Here is a 19,633-nt window from a genome sequence, read left to right as displayed (position 1 = left end):
CATGGTCCAGAAGTAATATAAAACTTTTTGCTTCTAATTGATGTCTAAAGAAGCAAAGGAGTTTCGCCATAAGGAATTCCAGAAACTGCGTCTAGATACGCAAGAAAAGTGTCAAGAATCCAAACATATAAAGATTTACTACATAATCTTTTGATAACGTCAGACCCAGTAATTACATCTACAGAAGAAAACAAGAAAAGCATACAAGAGTAGTTATTAATCCGGAGGTAATGAAGCTGATAAAGGCTCCAATAACAACAGCAACAAACTCACGAGAAAATGATAGTGATTCTCTTTATAGTGATGCTACCGATTCTGACGATAGAAATAGTTGTGATAATATGTAATGTATAAAATTACGTTTTTTTTATGTTTTAAGATTTATTCTGATTATTATAAATATGTTTTGATTACAATTAAATAGTTTCATTCTTAATATAATTTTGTTTCGCTCGTTTCGCGAAATCTTACACTGTGCGCTGGCTCAACTACAACTTAAACAATTAAGTAAAAAGTTTTTTTATTCGAATGTACTGTACTTCGGAAGAAATTATTTTATCATTTGTACACGATATAAAGCTATATGATAACTTTGCAACAAGAATATACAGGTAAATTAGAAAATATTAGATAACAAATTCGATTAAAAATGAAAATTTAATTCTTTTAATTCTGTAAAAATATCTTTCTAAGCTTGAACGTCAGCAAGAAAAATAATGTACAGTATTTTTTAAATATAAAATTAATTTTAAAAAGTTGGTTAAAAACTAATAACAGATGGCGCTTAAATCAGTGCCGTCGCTTCCGTATTATATATATATATACTGTATAATCATTTTATATATATAATAAAATAATGTTTCCAACTTTAAAAAATAGCAATTTCAATATGAAAACTACATTATAAAAAATCATTATGTAAAAAATATCTATTATAATATATAAAAAAAATCTTAATAATTAACGCAAGTTTAGTTCCGCATATTTTATTTAACGTGTTGTAATATATTGTTTTATTATATTTAATAATAATGCATTGTCTTTTCTCTCTCTGAATTGTCGTTATTTAATATTTAATAAACTGAAAAATACAGTAGAACCTCGATTATCCGGACTAATTGGGGATGAAGGTAGTCCGGATAAGGAAAAATCCGGATAATCGAAACAAATACTTTAATTTGTCTTTTAATGATAATACAACACGTTTTCTTTTCGATGACATATCGGTAATATTAAAAGTAAATACTGTATTTAAATCGTGATCAAATTTTCAAGAAACAAACGTTCGTATTGAATTTGGACTACTACTGACCAACGCTAACAGACTACCTATTGTTTAAAAGGCCCTCTGGTGGCGCAAGAAGACGGATTTTATAAAATAAAAAGCAGTTGAAACTGCATTTTTATGAATAAAAATTTGACAAACTATTTATCGTTTTATGACGAGTAAAATTTTTTCGTCGCGTTCGCGGCTTTTAAGTAATGCATAAACCTTCGAGGCGCGAGGCCCTTCGGACCGCGAGGCATAGGCGGTGGCCCACGTCGTCCATGCCTTACGCCGCCCTTGGTCATAGAAATGATGTAATTTGAATATAAATTATTTATAAATACGTATGTCAAGTTATATTTTTATTACTACGTAAAATATATTTAAGAGTTTACGACCACTGTGCCGGGTGAGACGTTGTTGAAACAAAAAAAGTTATGCATTCCATCACGTACATAAACAGTGTCGTAATTCTCCAAGTGCAAATCAGCAAATTCGTAAAATTTTTGTTTATTTTGAACAATCCGGATAATCGAAAATCCGGATAATGGAGGTCCGGATAATGGAGGTTCTACTGTATAATTATGTTGGTTAAATGAATCAATATTTTATAAATATCCGACAGAAGTTTAATAATTGAACAAATTTTTAAGCCATAAGATTATATTTTAAGCTAGTTAAATCTCTGTTATTAGTTATCAGAGTCTATAAAAGTTTTAGATATTGAAATTATAAATTTAAAACAACTTTTAAAACTTTTTTTAGGAAAAAAATTCTAATATAAAATTAATAGATATGAAGAACAATTTTAATAGTTTTTTTAACATACTTTTTTCTAAAAAGATTTATGCAAAGAGAAAATTAAATTTATTGCAGGTAATTCGCATTAAATTGTTTAATTAAACTATACAAAATACAAACATTTTTTTTAAACTAATGTTTTTAGTAAATTTAATTTTGAGAAATATTATTTGATTAAATAATATTTCTCAAAATTAAATTTACTAAAAACATTATTTTTAAAAAAAAAAAAAGAAAATAAATATAATATTATTCAATAAGAAATATTAGTAACCCTCCTCTACAAGTCCTTACACTTTTACAAATAAAGTGAATCAGTCCCATTACTTTGGAATGACGAAAGGTAGGAGTATCGGACTAATTATGGTGAAATAAGATGTAAGGAACTATACATATCCAAAAGTTTGTGAGTATATGTATCGAAGACTCTAGGATTATGGAGTCCTACGGGGAGTTTTTCGCTAAAGTGCAATGGCACGTGGGGTCAAAAATAGTCTCGTCGTGAAAATCTAAACAGCGTTTACTCTGGGGAAATTTTTGATAATCGCGCCGTCATCGAGTAAAATTGATATAAACTTGTAGATCGGGAAAGACAGGTAAGTATGTAAACTCTCGTTAACAGGCGTGTTTACAGCTCTGTGCTGTTAAAGCTGACTATACTGACCACAACAAATACAAATGGCTACATTCGGCCATTATGATAGATGACAATAATAAGTACATGCGTGAATTATAAACATCTAAATCCATGGTCAAGGAAAGATTGTTGTTTGCAAATCATTATTAATTAACATCATTTCTGTCCCAATTTGCGAAAATACGAAAATTTAGCAAAGAATTGAAAACATTGCAAAGAACTAGTACAATTAGTTCATCTAATATGATTTGGACACATATCAGCCATAGCATAGAGCTGCAAACACGCGTGCTAACGACATGCTTATGTTTGCATGCTTGCTTGCCTTTTTTGACTTACGGTTTACTCGACAACGGCACGAGTTATCAAAAATTACCCAAATAAACATTGTTTAGATGTTCACGTACTTTCCGATAACACCATTTTTTACCCCACGAACCATTGGACTTTAGCGCAAACTCCCATAGGACTCCATAATCCTAAAGTCTCCGATACAGAAAGGTACAAATTTTTGGACATGTATGGTTCCTTACACCTTATTTGGTCATAATTAGTCCGATCCTCCTACCTTTCGTCATTCCAAAATTATGGGACTGATTCACTTTATTTGTAACACCCTGTATATTTTTGTATTTTAATTTTCAATATAGAAGGCAATTTGTAAAGATGATTTTTATCTTTTCCGACCTTTAATTATTACGTGAAATTATCTCAGTTTTGTACGTAATAATCTCTTAACTGTTTAAAAATGTTAACTGTAACTGTAAATTATTTTTTTTTCCACTTGAGAATTGAGATAAATTGCTATGAGAATAAGTATAATATGAGTATGAGTAACAAATTCATACGCAAAGAATACGAGACAAATATAGAAATAACTATAATAAAATTAAACAGAAATAGTGAAGAGAGATATAGAAATTTTAAAAATAATATCTGATCCTGATCCAAGAAAGTTTTGGCTTATAATTTTCCCCTCTTTTGTATTTGTTTGATTTGTATAAAAGATATTTTGGAACGAATTAGAATAAAATTTTAAAATTTATTTGCAACCAAAAGTTTAACTGTATTTTATAGAGAAAGAATGTTTTCTGCCTAGTTATTCGGAGTGTAAAATAAAAACTTTACATGAAACATTTCAGGTTTCGCCTTATTCAGGTTTTTTTTTCTGTTTGTTCCTCCTTTAACTTTCTATAAATTGCAAGACTATAAATTTTTATCATCTTTTTATTTTTTAAACTAAAAACAATTTTATGCAATAGAAATATTAAAAATTAAAAATACGTAATTTTAATTTAAAAATGAACGCTCTTAACGAATGCAATCCCCATTTCGTTTATCGATCGACGTTGTATTTTTGCAATCTTACGTTGCGTTTATTTATAAGTGTGGCCTACAACAGTCTTTTTATTAGGTATTGTCAATATATGCTTATAAAATTCTTATTGTTATTTTTTTTTCCTAAGAAGGAAGGTTATTAAAAATTATAACATTCATTAAATTAAATTTATGTTTCCTGTTAACTATTTTTATTTCTAAATTATATTTGACTACTTATATATAACAAGGAAATAAAATTACAATTGATAAAAATTAACAAATGATTTTGAAATAAATGACTTTTATAAATTGGCATATTATATATCATTATATACTGCATATATATATGTTTGTATGTATATATAATAAATAATAGTATTAATAATAACTAAATAACTAAACAAAACATGACGAAAAAGAAATGAAGTTACTATAAATTCTGCTGCTAAAAATTCTATTTTAATAATTTATGTATTTATCAAAAGTATTATTCACTCAATTTCTTTTAGATAAAACTTATTAAATGTATACAATGTAGGATGATTTCATAAATACATTTATAAACAATTATTATTTAATTTTTTGAATTAATATAAATATTGATTTACTTCTGCTTTATTAGAAGAACACGTGGCTAATTGGAAAAAAAAAAACGATAGATTCAAAATATTTTCATAATTTCAATTATTATATAATAAATTATTGCAGTATTTATAATGAGAAACAATATTAAGGCATAAATAATAATACGGTCAAACCTTCGAACAATGGCCACTGACAAAACAAAAAGTCCAGAAACGAGTCGGTTAACTTTCTCGGCAGCATTTAAAACTGCGTGTGGCAATTGTTATGATATTTTATTTAAAAACTTTTTATATTTTAAAACATTATAAAACTGTAACCGTTTTATTTTAAAGCTTAATTTTGAGGATAAAAATGATTTTTATATTAAAAAAAAACAAAAATTGCAAATACTAGTAACGAATAAAGTCTTCATTAAGTCCGATTCTACTCGAGATATGAGAAGTAACCTCTACCTATATCCCAATCCCCTCGACCTTTAACCACCAAAATTTAATAGCATCAATTCTTCTAATACACAACCTTCCTGCAAAATTTCAGAAATTTTCAACAAAAAGCACAGGAGTTATTAATTAAGCTTCAAATAGAGTGAACAAAATCATGCCCCCACACACACTAACATCCATATACTGTACATAGTATATAGAAAAAAATTCCCAAATTATTCATTTATTTATTACATTTCTAGACGCTAGTCCAAAAATGTAAAAATTTTTAGGGAGTTCATTTTTGACCGATCGCCATACTTTCCCTCTTATTTATAACAGAGCCGGAAAAGTAAAAATGGCGGTTGTTCGGAGATAGGCGTCGTTCGTATGTTATTTCGTATACATTTCAAAAAGAAAGGTTCCTGAAAAATTAGCCAACGTTTAGGTGCCCATTATTAGAGGTTCAATTGTATAATCAGAGTGCTAAATTCGACGGCAGAATAGTCAGGACGGTTAAGCATCATCCTACTGTTCTGTTTGAATAAGGAAACGAAGCCGGAAAATCCACCCCAGACACTTTTTATGAACAGCGAATCCCGGCTATTTGGGCCTCATCTCTCACCAACCGAATATCATAAATTTTTCTACATCAACTCGAAAAGAAATTTAGTCAGTATTTTGTGATTTTTTTTTTTTGACGTTAGACATTAATTCTTGTTTATTAGTCAGCACATTTCTATTAAACATTGTTGAATTTTCAGAAGAGGAAACTTTTGATTTTCATTATTTTTACAGCAAATAAACAAAGAAATAATAAAGAATAACATCAGGAAAAACAGAAAGGAAATAAATTTCTATTATAATCTATTGTTATCATTTTATGCGTGAAAGCTTCGTATTAATTTAGAACCACGAGTTTACATCAAAAAATTTTATTGCAAATTAAATTTTAATATAGAGAGAAACGTATTATACAGAATTATATAATAAAAATTAGTTTTACTTTCCTGGCTGTTATATACAGTATAACAGAGGAAATGTATGGCGATCGGTCGCAAAATTACCTCCTCTCATGATTTTTACATTTTTAGACTCACAGTCAGAGGACCTTGATAGACAGACAAATAATGCGCTTTCCACTCAGCAGAAAACAAGAGTGGGATAACTGTAGTAGGCTTATTTTCCAGTCGCGGAAATTTTAAACATTATACTAGATATGGATTCAATGTTATTGACAAAATAAAAATAGGTACATAACACAAAACAATCAGGGGCAATTAAACAATAATAGTGCATTTGTCGTAAAATTACAGACAATAGTAACAAAAAGTTATACGTTAAAAGTCGAACATTTTCAACATTAGTAAATTGTTCCTAACTCTTTATTCTTAGCGAATTATATTTAATAATAAATTTTCAATAATTCTCTTAAGATGCTTTTTTAATTGCACGAAACAAATATTTTCGACAAGTTTTCTTTGTTTTAATTTAAAGTAAGGGTAGGATGGGTTAAAGCAGGGTTGTCCAACCTTTTTTCCTAATGGGCTAAATTAGAAATTTACGTAGCCTATATTCAGCGGGCCACAAAGATACTTTATATAAATATATGCTTTTAAAAATTCAAAATGTGAATATCAAATGTTAATAATAAATACAGTATTTTTTAAATTATATATATTATTGTCAGTCAAAAAAAAAAAAAAAAATTATACTCCCACGAAATCAAAATAAATTCAATGCGATTTTTGACATTGCCTTCCTTTTAGAATATTGTCAATATCTGCTTTTATGGTACTAGTCTTAATTCTAAGAATGTTAGTTAATTTAAATTGGAATCACTCACCTTATTTCTTTCTGCAGTTTTGATGTTTTTCATGTACGAAAGAATTGTTCACAACAGTATGTACTACTCCACATGCATAACAGTTTTCTAGAACAAATTACATTATTATGATATAGAAGTAGCCTATATCTAGTGAAATGAGAATAATTTTTGCGATTGCGACACTTTACCAAAATAAATGGAAATGTATCTAAAAGGTGTGTAGGGTGCAGAAAGCCGCGGGCCGCAGGAGTGACATCCTTGGGTTAAAGTGTTACAAAAAAGGATATTTAGAATGGATTTTGGAGTGTATCAAGGTTTAACTTTAAGCTCATATTATTATTACTTGAATTATTGCAGGATGTAGTTACAAATGAGTTAGATTAATGAGATAGAGAGTAATTAAAGTTGAGCCAGGAAAAATTAGGAACAGATTAGAGAGAAAAGGATCAAAAGTCAATAGAGATCAAGCTTTTAGAATCAGATATACAGTTCTTGAAATCAAATGGAGCTATTAGAGAAAGAGAATGAATTCGACTTCAAGATAAGTTTAAAAAATGGAATGGAAAGTGATAGAAATGATAGTTTAAAAGACAAATTACTTGATATTTTAATCATAAATATATGACTGCTTATAAACAAGGAAAGATGTCAGAAGACTATTAATAAAACTTCATTCATATTCTACTTTTAATGGTCCAAATTTTAATGGTACAAACTACTAAAATATATAGACACAATGTGAATGTCATAAGAAACGCAATTTCCTATTCAAAAATACAAAAGTATAAAGCTTAGTTCACACTGAGCGAATAGCGAAAGCGAATGAGAAAAGCGAAAAGGGATTTTTATTCGCTTAGCGAAATTGACTCTACAACCAAAAGCAAAAAGCGATTGCGAATTTTAAGTAGTCAATCATTTGCATGCGAGAGAAAACGTCATCTCGAAAAACAAACTGGTTCTGGCGTTAACCACGTTTGTTTATTTATTGAGAAAGAAAGATACGTAAAAATAAAAAACGATACTGGATGAGATGAATGTTAAAAATCCGCAATTACAACATTTACTCTATTGCGTGAGAAAGTTTCTGTAGCCATCTTGAAAACAACAAGAACCACGTGACAACTAGCGGGAATACGATTGGTGCGAAATTTTTTCGCTAGCAAAAAAGCTCGACTGTTCCGAACTTCGAAGCGATTCGCGAAATGGTAAAATTCGCCGGAAACGACGTCATATGTCTGACGTGTTATTCGCTCTGTTTTTCGCTTTCGCTAGCAAATTGCGTTCAGTGTGAACTAAGCTTAACACCTAAATAGAAGTCAATTTCCCATAAAAAGTCTTTCCGGAAGGCAACCGCCTTGGCGTATTGTGTTGCCTTCTTACATTAATTCAATCCTTAGATCGTAACTTCAGGCCTTTAGGTTATACGTGATCTTTTGTGGTTTCTAGTGCAGCTTAATCTAAATATATAAAATTACATGTCCTGACTGACTGACTGAGTGACAGGATGATTGATTCAATCATCATCGCCCAGAGGAAACCGCTGAACCTAAAGAGGTGAAATTTGATACACAGTTAGGGTACGTCATGAAAATGCACACTAAGAAGGGATTTTTGGAAATTCCCCCACGAGGTAGAAAGAGAGGATTAAGGCTTAAAAAGTCTTAGCTCCAAAAGGCAGTACCACAAACGTAGTTTACAAAGAGGTACTGGGGTAACTGAAAATCTAATTTTCAGTAAATGTATATACTTTAGGAATTTTCAGATAACGTCATTTATGGTTCGAAAAAAATTGAACTCAGATTTATCGTATCTCGGAATCCCATGATATTTGAAACTTGAATTTAGGTGCATTAGCAGTCCATAGTTTGAAACAAACAAAAATCAGTAATTTAACCAAATTAATAACAACTAATGATTGAGAATCTTAGTGAAGTACCTAGGAAGGGTTATTTCTATCATATTGCAAAATCCGCGTGGGCAAAGCTGCGGATAGCAGCTAGTAACAATATAAAATGGTAAATACCATGAATTTTTAGTTAGGAGAACATGCTTTCTGTTCTATTTTTATAAATATGTCTACCTAACATTTAATCAATCTTTGATTAAGCGCTATCATTGGCTCGCCTGTAAAATTGGAGCTAAATTATATATAAAGTAATGAGGTCTGATGAAAAGTGTGAGATTTCCATATCACGTAATAATAAAAATTCACTTAGTTTCTAATTCATTGAACTTATTTGTTAATTGAACTAAAATAGGCTATGATTCGTCACACTGGTAAAGCACAAAATAATACTACAGAGTAGATCTTCCCAGAAATAAAAACTGTTAACCTATCCGTAAATTACCAAATAAACGATTTTGCATTCAAAAACATACGAATCTCAACAAATCACGTAAATTTCCGAACTCTCGAAGTTTGCGTATCAACCGTAGTGCTTCAAATAATGGTTCGGAGCATTTAGGTCTAGCGTTATTCTCCATTTAGTGTCAATTCCCGAGGCTATCAAATAGTGGCGCTAAATAGAATTTCCGACTATATATACAAAAACTTATTCTTAAAAGGTATCCAAAATTGTTTAAAAGAAGTCTTCTTTAACACATGCTGCCAGAAGATTTCATAGTAATTTCTACGAGCAATAAAATTACTATGAAATCTGGTAGAAACAGAAGAATGATCATTATGATAACACATGGCCAAGTAGTGGCCAAGCGGATATCACTAAACACTTGGTCGCGGGTTTTTACCTCTGGCAACGTGGATTTTTGGGGTTTCTTCACATTTTTAACACCTGATATGACGAGTTTCTCATAAAATTCTTTACAGTATACACCTGAAAATCATTCATTTGTTGCGATGCTTTCTTTCCTCAATCAGAACCAATTCAGCACATCAAAACTGTTTAATTCCTGGGAATTTCACTTACACAAATTGATATTTTTACAGGAAAATGTTTCCTTAATTATAAAATCAGCACTTCGATTCGTAGACGATTTTACACTCTTTTGCCGGTTTGTCATCCGGGCGATAGCGCACTTGGATAACTAACCGGTAAAAGACAATTGAAAATTATTTTAAAAGTATTGACGATTAATTTAAAAGCACTAAAATACAATAACATGTGATCTATAAATGTTTTTGATTGATACAATGTATTAGCATCATGTAAATAAACAAATATTTTCTTTCATAATGATTAAACCATTGAATTCATCTTACTTCCAATAATCCGATACTATTGATACAGTATTTCAATCTCATATAAGTCGGATTATGGAGACTTACCGTAGACCAGTGTTTTTCAACCTTCTTGAATACGCGACCCCTTTACAAGTTAAAAAATTCTGGCGACCCCTCTAGAGCCATATTAAAACTACAGTAGAGCATCGATTATCCGACTCAATTGGGGACTGGGGTTGGTCGGATAATTGAAAAGTCAGATAACCGAAAAGTATGAAAAAATCCATTATTAGTGTAGTATATTACAGTATTATATCCCATTTAATTAGTATATTAGTATATTAGTATATCGCTATTAACCTACTTCGCGTTGAATTTTCCTCCATGTTAAGCCTATCAAATTTTTTTAAAAAAATTTGATAGGTATAACATGGAGGAAAATTCAACTGCAGTATTTAAACGAGGCTTAATTTTCTAATTTTTAACGATACAATAGTATCGTTAAAAATTAGAAAATTAAGCCTCGTTTAAATACTGGCTTCCTTTCATGGTCGATCCAGTGTTACCAGCTAAAACACGTAAAAATAATATTAAAGTAGCCAAGACATAGCCAAATATTGTAGCGCCACATCACTAGCGGACATTTGAATTTGCCGATAAGAACGCGGTCGGTTAACCGAGGTGACGGTTAATCGGGGGTCGGATAATCGATGCTCTACTGTATATCAGTGATTTTAAAAACTATGTATTTAATTTTCTACTTTTCTACTTTTTATTTCCTTTTGCAAATCAGCTCAACACTTTTTCCGCTATCATTTTCTGGGGTGGGCCGTAATTCTCGCTGAAATTGTAGTTTTTTAATGTAGTATAGGACCAAACACTTGTCTTTTTCTTCTACTCGTGACCCCCCCGTGAGTCTTCGCAACCCCCGGGGGTCGCGAAGACTTACACGGTTGAAAAACACTGCTGTACCCACAGGTTGAAAAACACTGCTGTAGACTTTACATTTACATGATTGTTTCATCAAGTACTAGCAATGCACTTGAAAATTTAGCTGTTACACTAAAATAGTTGCCTAGTTATTATTATCCGATGATTATCCGCCAATAATAATTGATGTGAGTGGAGCTTAATAATCTATTTAGGAAGTAAAAATTGCTGTGGGACACTGCCTACGATCGACTGCGCCTCTAGCGAAACGTTGTGCAATTTAATGGCAAGCGATCGTGTTGTGTTCGGAGGGAAATCTTCAGTTTACAAAAAAACAAAAATCAATATGTTCATTTAAGAAAGTTCATCAAATGATCGGAAAAAATGATCCGGTTTTTAAGAAAAAAAAATATAGTGAAATTTATCCACTTTCACAAATTTTAGATACTTGGGAATAGAAATATCAAAGGATGGAAAGTTAAGCAAAGAAATAAGTAGAAGAATACAGCAAACCGGTGGCTTCTACCAGAGTATGAGAACTTTGATCTAGAAAAAGAAAGTGCCACTCAAATGTAAGAAGGTCCTTTATTAATTATACTGTGTTTCAATATTGACTTATGAAGTTGTAGCATGAACTACATCACGGAAAAAATCAAGGATTCAGGCAACAGAAATGAAATTCTTCAGGAGCATGTTAATTAAGTAAAACCAGAAGAGATAGGACAAAGAATGAAGAAATAAGGGAAAGAACAGGAATGAAACATTTAGGGGCGAAGATAGAACAAATTAGATTGAGATGGTATGGACATACCAAGAGAATGGAAGATAATAGAATACCAAAGTTGATATTGGAAAAGAAGATGGAGGAAAGAGGACCCAGGAAGAGGTTGATAGACAAGATAGCTGCAACCTAAGAAACAAGACTGTCGATGTAACAACGGTGTTTGCAGAGGAATAGTGGAAAGATAGAAAGGGAGGTCTTTGATCCATGGACCATGGCCTAACCCAAGTTTCACTGGATTAAGGGCGTTAAGGGCGAAAAAAAAAGAATGGAAATTTGTGATATAAGCAAATGCGAATCCAGGGAGGAGGAAAGGATGCGTACGCATTCCCTAAAATCAAAATTTTAACTAGAAAAAAGTTTTTCATAGTACTGGTACAATTACAAAACTAGATTTGCGAATGCCAGTTTCAATCCCATATTGTGCATTGCTTATAATTTTTTCAGCGGGAAGCACCCTAAACATGCAGATCCTCCTACTAGAATAATTGTGACCTATTCTTAGTGACATTTCACTTATCGCCTAAAGGTGCGCGAACACGGATCGACTGATAGCCTGGCCAACTCATCATTGATGACGCAGACTGTCAATCAACCATTAGCCCACCGACGTACAACTTGAACAAGGTTTAAATTAACTGCTGATCTAACCAGAGTCCAACCTTATTTAAAAAGGCGACAATTTTTCAGATAAAATAATGGCACGTGTTTGCGAACAAACGTTTTTTAAATTCAACAAAACAACTGTGATACGAAAACGAAATATCTGCAGTGTTAAATCTAACACTAAAAATAGCACAAGTTTTAATAATTACTCTATTTCGTACATTTGAATTAAAATTCCAGATTATTTATTTCAATAAATTTTTAAACTATCTTAATAAATTTATTCAAATTCTTTGTGTAAGATTTGCTGTTTTCTTGATACTAAAAATAATCGATTTTGGATATTGATTTTCACACGAAGCGCACCCCATATATGAAATTCCTGGATCTGTCCCTGATAAGCGATAAAAGATTTTCGTGTTCATGTAGTTTGACAAGGCATAAAAACGCAGCATATAGAAATACATGCTCTACAAAAGATTTATTTAGAAAAAGAAAGCAATGTTACAAATAAGAAATCAAGAATTCGATATTCCGAAAACGACTAATAAAACGTTTTATTTTCATCATTTATTAAGGGTTCGTCTTATTTCTGTACATGTTTTATTTTTACCATAAATACTTTCATTTAAAATTAATATGTTTTTTATTTATTTGTTTAGTACAAGGTTCAAATACCCCAGTAGCGTAGAGTAGTGGGGGCGGCAGGGGCGGTCCGCAGCGGGTGGCACTTTTAGGGGGCGGCAAAATTTCACAATAAATAATAATAATATCTTGTAAAAATTTGAACTATTTCATTTCATATTTTTGTCGCAAATACGATTCGAACCGATTGAAATGGGAACGGAATTTTTCATTACTTATTCTGTGACGAAACTGAATTTTAGTCTTTTAATTTGAGATACCTAAATAAGGGGGCGGCGAAATTTTTCTCCGCCCCGGGCGGCTGACACCCACGCTACACCACTGCTACGAATACGTCCAATGTCGCACCATACATAGATTCACAGTTATTGATCCAGAAGTACCAAAGAGAAGGACAAAATCAAAAATTAAAAATATTTGAATAATTAATTAATTAATTAATATAATCAGTGCAACTAGAGTTGACCGTTGGGTTGGTTCATTTCAGTGCTGTAGGGAGGATTCATCGGACGATAAGTATTTTCTTAATTTGTAATTAAGAATTTTTAATAAATATAAATATTTAATAGAAGATAGTAATGCTGATATAATCTACTAAATTAGCCATACGCACTCGACCCCTTTGCAAGACAAAGTGAAATTTAAGAGATTATATGTGCGTTCATAAACAATGCTATTACCCCTTACAGTTGCAAAAATGAACCAACTCAAGGATCAACTGTAGTTGCGCCGACTATACCTTTTATTAACATGGCGATTGTATTGTGGATGGTCCGATAAACCATATTTTCCATAAGAAATTTTCATCATCTCTGGTTTAATTTGTGACAAGAAAAGTAGCAGACTCGATATATAATAGATGTTTGAAATCCTGGTCTTCAGTTTCACTTTTGTCTGTTTCTTCTCTCGAGTACTAAGAGGACTTTTTCCTTACCTGTCATGGATTTGGCCAGACCCATATTATGATTGCCGATGGTAATCCAACATGTTCGGAACAGACTATCCATGAAGAATTCCTGAGGTTGCTTGTCCAGTTTCGATCCCGGGTTCTCCAGAATGGTAGACTGAAATTAAAATCGTCTTGGCCATCCGGCCGTCCAAAATTTTGGGAATATTAATTAACAGATGTAAAAATCGCATTTTCGCATATTATTTTCAAGATTTAACGTTTGAACTTTAATTGTCAAAATTGTAACTTTAAAATTTCAAATGATAGCCCATATCTTATGACATATTGTTTTGAAGTTTTCATACTTTATTTATTGTCCTAATTTGCCAATCAGCGACCAAATGGATAAAACTAATAAGATTAAGAGTCTCTAGTAAGAGGTTGGCATTCTCAATTGGACACCATGTTTCGTGGGGTCGACATTCCAACGAAATAAAACTAATTTCCGATTTTTCTTCTTACGAATATTAAGAAGGAATTCTTAATATTCGTAAGAAGAAAAATCGGAAATTTGTTTTATTTTCGTTGCAATTTTCTTGCAGTAATTAGGATTTTTGCGTAAAGTCACTTCAGAAATCTATCGTATATTCAAATTTAAAAAGTATTTAAGAAAATTGACTCAAATTGTTTATAAATGAAAAATTATTGTTGTTTTATGAAACTTGAGTTTCAAATTCAAATTACTGGATGTTTTTCTTCTACGTAATGTTCTCCAATTGTAGTGTCCGTGAAAAAAATAACGTCATATGTTTTTTTGGTCATAGATTTCATTCAAAAATCAATATCCATCATTATTGAATCGTGTTGGGCGCATTGTCTGGTAAAGCGGATTTAATACAGATGGATAAACAAACCAATGATGTAATCCGTTTCAAATGAAACGGACCATGTCAATGGTTTGCTTATCTAGCTGTATTAAAGTTGTTTTACCAGGCAGCACACCCATTGAGACATTTCATAAACCCAGGTACGATATTTAATAATAGTTACGACTACTGCTGATTTGCTTAGAAAGATGAAAGATTTCTTTGTTTCAAAAAATTGTATTATTGTTTAATTAACCAATAATATAATTTCGCAATTTTATCTATTGTCTACTGAAAAATTACTGCACTGCTCATATGCTGTGTAAGCATATAGGCCTACACTTCTTTTTTCTCAATGTGCATAACAATCGATCACTTTTTAGAAGTATTTGTATTTGTATCGATCTCTCAAAAGTATTTCAGAGAATCGTTTTCCTGATGACAGCAAAATATTCCAGTCTAATATTTTGTAATGGATCATATTGTCATCTCTGCAATTCATTATTATTACTAAATATCAATGACCCGTTAACATTACTATCGTAACTTATGACAAGTTTAATGCTGTCGGTTTTGTTATTATTTTTTCCTATGTCAAAGTTAAAAATTCATTATACTCATATTTTAAAAGTTTGAATAAGTAATTTAAAAGTAAATTGAATTGCCTAAATAAGTAATGGTAATTGAAAAATAGTATTTAAATAATTTGTTAATAGAAAATGATAAATTTACGGAAATATTTCCGGAGAATAAAAAGTATCATGTTTTCGGTTAGTAGCCCTACTGTATTACCAAACTTAAGAATTACTTTATAAATTTACGTAAGAAATCCGAGAATAAATAACGCGTAATAATTCTTTCTAAAATAACGTTATATATTATAATAAATAACAATAAAACAGAAAGAGATAAAAGTTTTAGAGAGAAAAATACTGTATTTGTGTGATTTTACAGTAATCACGACTAACAACGCTCATGATATACAAAGACTTATTATTAATTATTAATTAATTAATTATAAATATACTTGTAAATGTTCATTTTATCTGAGTAATATACATTTTTACGTCTAATCGTCGTCATATTTATACTTTCTCATTACAAACACTTAGAAATCACATTAAATTGACGTAAAAGAATAGGTTACGCTAATCTGATAAAACAGATGAAATCACAACACGGATGCATTCGTCATCATCTATTGCAGTAATTGTAAAAAATATTTTAAAATATCTAATAAATGCTTAAGTATTTTACTTAACATTTATTAGATATTTTAAAACATTTTTTACAATTACTGCAATGTAAAAATGTAGGCCTATATCTTACGATATTTAAGTTTAAATTTTACATATATTATATAGACAATATTAACTTTAAAATATAAAAAATTGTCACACGACCTTCAATTGGTACAATTTTTCCAATATCCCTGTAAATCAAACATGATAACGTGGAAGTAATCATTTCCTACCAAACCCTCAGTCTAATCACAGAGTTCTTGCTAACTTAATTTTTGAATAATTTTATGAATGAATGAGCGAACGGACATACGAAGGAATACACGGATTAATAAAGTAATATAAAATATACTTTTTAATTAATTAAAAAATGTAATTATGATAAAAAAGCAATTAAAATGTTTATAATTTAATAATTTATATCATAATAATATTATTTATTGTAATAAAATATAAAAATATTATTTAAATGTTTAAAAGTCAGTATATTGTATTTATGTAGAAAATATCCCACATATCATTTACAGAGCAGAATATCACATCAAATTTTTGAGCATTAGATGTCTCCAACCATTTTAAGTTTATTTCTGTAGCCTAATCCTTATTTATATAAATAAATAAAACAATAAATAAATAAATAAATATCATGTGAATGTTTGAGATCAATATCAAACGTTTAAAAATTGAAAACTTGCTATTTTCTAGCAATTTTAAACGTTTACTATTCTTGATTTTTCCTTTTTTCTCATTTGTGAAGCACTAGCAGGTAATAGGCAATACAGTCGACCTCAGTTGTACTCATTACAGACGAAATTATCTACAGTAGAATCAAACAATATGATTGACAGATGGAAAATGTCATCAGAAATATCATTGAAAAATTATGGATGCAAACGGACTTGAGTCCGACTACTCACAAGAATTCTTATTTAGTAGTTATTCATCTGATACTAGCTTTCAAATAAGAAAAATATAAATTTTGCATTGATTAAATCATTTTGCCAAATTATTAATATTTGATGCAAACTACACTATTATAACAGTAAGGCTTTGATAAAGCTCTACTCTTCAATTCCTGAAATGAAAAAGTATTTAAATTAAAAAATTTTTTTCAAATAAAGTAGTTCTTAAAATATTAATATAAACTATTTGTATAGGTGTTACTATAAAGATAGGAAGAAGAAATACAATAAATCTCATTTTGATGTTTTATGTTTATCTGTGTTCACATACATTAACTAGGATATGAACTTCTGAACCTAAATTCGTGTAATTAACATTAATCTATATGAATTTGGGATCAGAAATTTAATCTTTTCTTACAAAAAGTCGACGAAAGATGGACGTATCAAGTAGGAGTTTCGATCATACTTGGGATTTTCATTGAGGATTTTTTAAAAATTTTATAACAGATAAGAAATATAATTTTTTTAAATCTTAATTTTAATATTTGAAAGATAGTATTTGAATGTTCGTTCATTTGATTATTAAAATCGCTCTGCGTACTTGATTATTAAAATAATTTACTAAAATCATCATCAGAAACACTGGCTAAATATGAAAAAATATAGGAACATTAACTACAAATAAAATATAATTATAGGAATGAGTGTAACTGATGAAAAGTCTATGAACATATAAGTCTACATGGATAGTTATACATATATACTGTATATATTTAAAAAAAATCCTGTTTCTAAAATATAATCTACATAAAATGATTAAAAAACAGCATCATAAAAATCTTACTCCAGAATATTTTAAACACAGAAAAGACTATAAAGTATTCTACACAAAGTCGTATTCAACAAATCTTACACAATAGGCTAGTTTTGGTGGGTTTTGTAAAATATTTTCCTAATACAATAAATTAGAAATAATTAATCAGGAAAGTTTAGGCTAATTTATTTTGAAAAAGATAGACTACTGATTAAAGTAGAATTTACAATATTTTCTTCTAATAGATTTAAAGTTTCGCTCAAAACTAAACAAATTTATCACACAGGCTATATTAAGAATTTCAGATAGTCTAAATCGAAATGAGAAAAAAAAAGGCGGCAATTTAAAATATTGATGCAAATGTAACGCAAAATTACAAAAATATATAAAAGCAATAACGAATTTATTATATGAAATACAAAAAACAATTAAAAATAACGATCTAAGAATAACCGTAGCACCATTTAATATATATTAAGCTATATTTACAACTGCGTTTCGCCTCATTAAAGTTAGCGCTACGATTTAGTCGTCGGCGTGACGCGATAATTTTGAAATGAAATTCACACTGAGATTTTATCTGACCGATTAATATAAGAACGGTGTAATTATAGTTTATTTTAATTTCGCAAGTCAATCTTTGTTTATATCAGTCACTCCGTCTCGTCCTTTTCATTTTGACAGAGTGAAGAAAGGCGGAAGGAAAATCACTTAAGGTTCTTATTTTCTTCGCTAGATGTCCCTACTTTAAAAATACGCAATGTAGCAGAGGAGGAGTAATAACGCCGTTTCTCTGCCATTTTTAGCAAGTGTTGGGCGTAGTTTCAAAGGCGGGTTATCGATCTAGTAGTTTGAAAGAAGGAACGAGGGCCAAGAAGCTTCCTAATTCGTCGACGAATGGCTGACATCACGCCCGAATTAATTTTATGCCGACTGAAGGGGATTTGGTCGAATATGGCGGACCGGCTGGAAGATCTGGTGTACACGGACGACTCAAAAGAAATGATTGATATTATTAATGTTTTGTTAATAGGTTGGATTTTATTGGGTTTAATCGTTTATATCGTCGGTAACATCATCGCTAATCAACTTCATAAGTATAAGAAAGGAGAGAAAGCGAAAGAAACACCTGAGCCGAAAGACAGTGCGATAGAAGTATCATCGGCCAAACCACCTTTGCCTTCCGATTCATTAGTTAATCATAAAGCGAACATTTTGAAAGATGAACATAAATCGACAATCGAACAAACGGAGAAAACATCTACAGCCTTTCCTTCAGCTGAAGGTTCGGATCCTGATGCTGTACATTGGACCAACGACCTCTTGGAATGGGTCCAGCTTCCGTCTTCAACCCCTTTCCTAATCCAAGCGTGGATTCGATGTTTGAACGAAAAGATTAAGAAACAAGTAAGTCTCATATGTTTACACTTAATGATGAACAGTGTTTTCAACATTTTAATATTTATTCTTTCCATTTTTCATCATGCAAGATTAAATTTCTTTAAAAATATTGATCTGTCAGATTATTTTTTTATTTTGTAAATCACATTCTTCAATAGTACAACGATAATCAAGCTATCAGAATGTTTTTAAAGTATTTGCTTTTTAAGATAATTTTATTCACAACCTTTGATAAAGAAAATAGAAGATTTTAGTTCAATTAATAATAATAGCAAGATAATTGATTATCTTCTGCATACACCCAGTAGATGATTAGACACTAATTATAGGTGATATTATACTAAATTGTTTTTGTACTATACCAAAGAAAATTAAGTGCATGTATATTCTTGTATATTTTGAAAAAGTAACGGTAAACATACTCAAAATATAGCCAGAGTATGGAAATTTTTGTATTTTGTACTGTATGATTGAAGTCCAATTAGAAACATCATAATAGTTTTTTGAAATAATG

At 30.3% G+C, this 19,633-nt stretch overlaps 1 protein-coding gene across 1 annotated transcript; it reads left to right on the top strand.

Annotated features, from left to right (window-relative positions):
• The first annotated feature begins 18,457 nt into the window (after positions 1–18,457).
• LOC111629245 lies at positions 18,458–19,275 on the top strand. Its single transcript, XM_023373126.1, has one exon. The coding sequence runs from the start codon at positions 18,616–18,618 to the stop codon at positions 19,258–19,260; it is 645 nt and encodes a 214-aa protein (XP_023228894.1). The 5' UTR covers positions 18,458–18,615; the 3' UTR covers positions 19,261–19,275.
• Positions 19,276–19,633: the final 358 nt, after the last annotated feature.

Source organism: Centruroides sculpturatus, unplaced genomic scaffold, assembly GCF_000671375.1.
Source record: "Centruroides sculpturatus isolate CEXI.00-Female unplaced genomic scaffold, Cexi_2.0 scaffold535, whole genome shotgun sequence".
NCBI lineage: Eukaryota > Metazoa > Arthropoda > Arachnida > Scorpiones > Buthidae > Centruroides > Centruroides sculpturatus.
The sequence above is the reverse complement of the archived record's forward strand: the minus strand, read 5'-3'. Positions and strand labels throughout refer to the sequence as shown.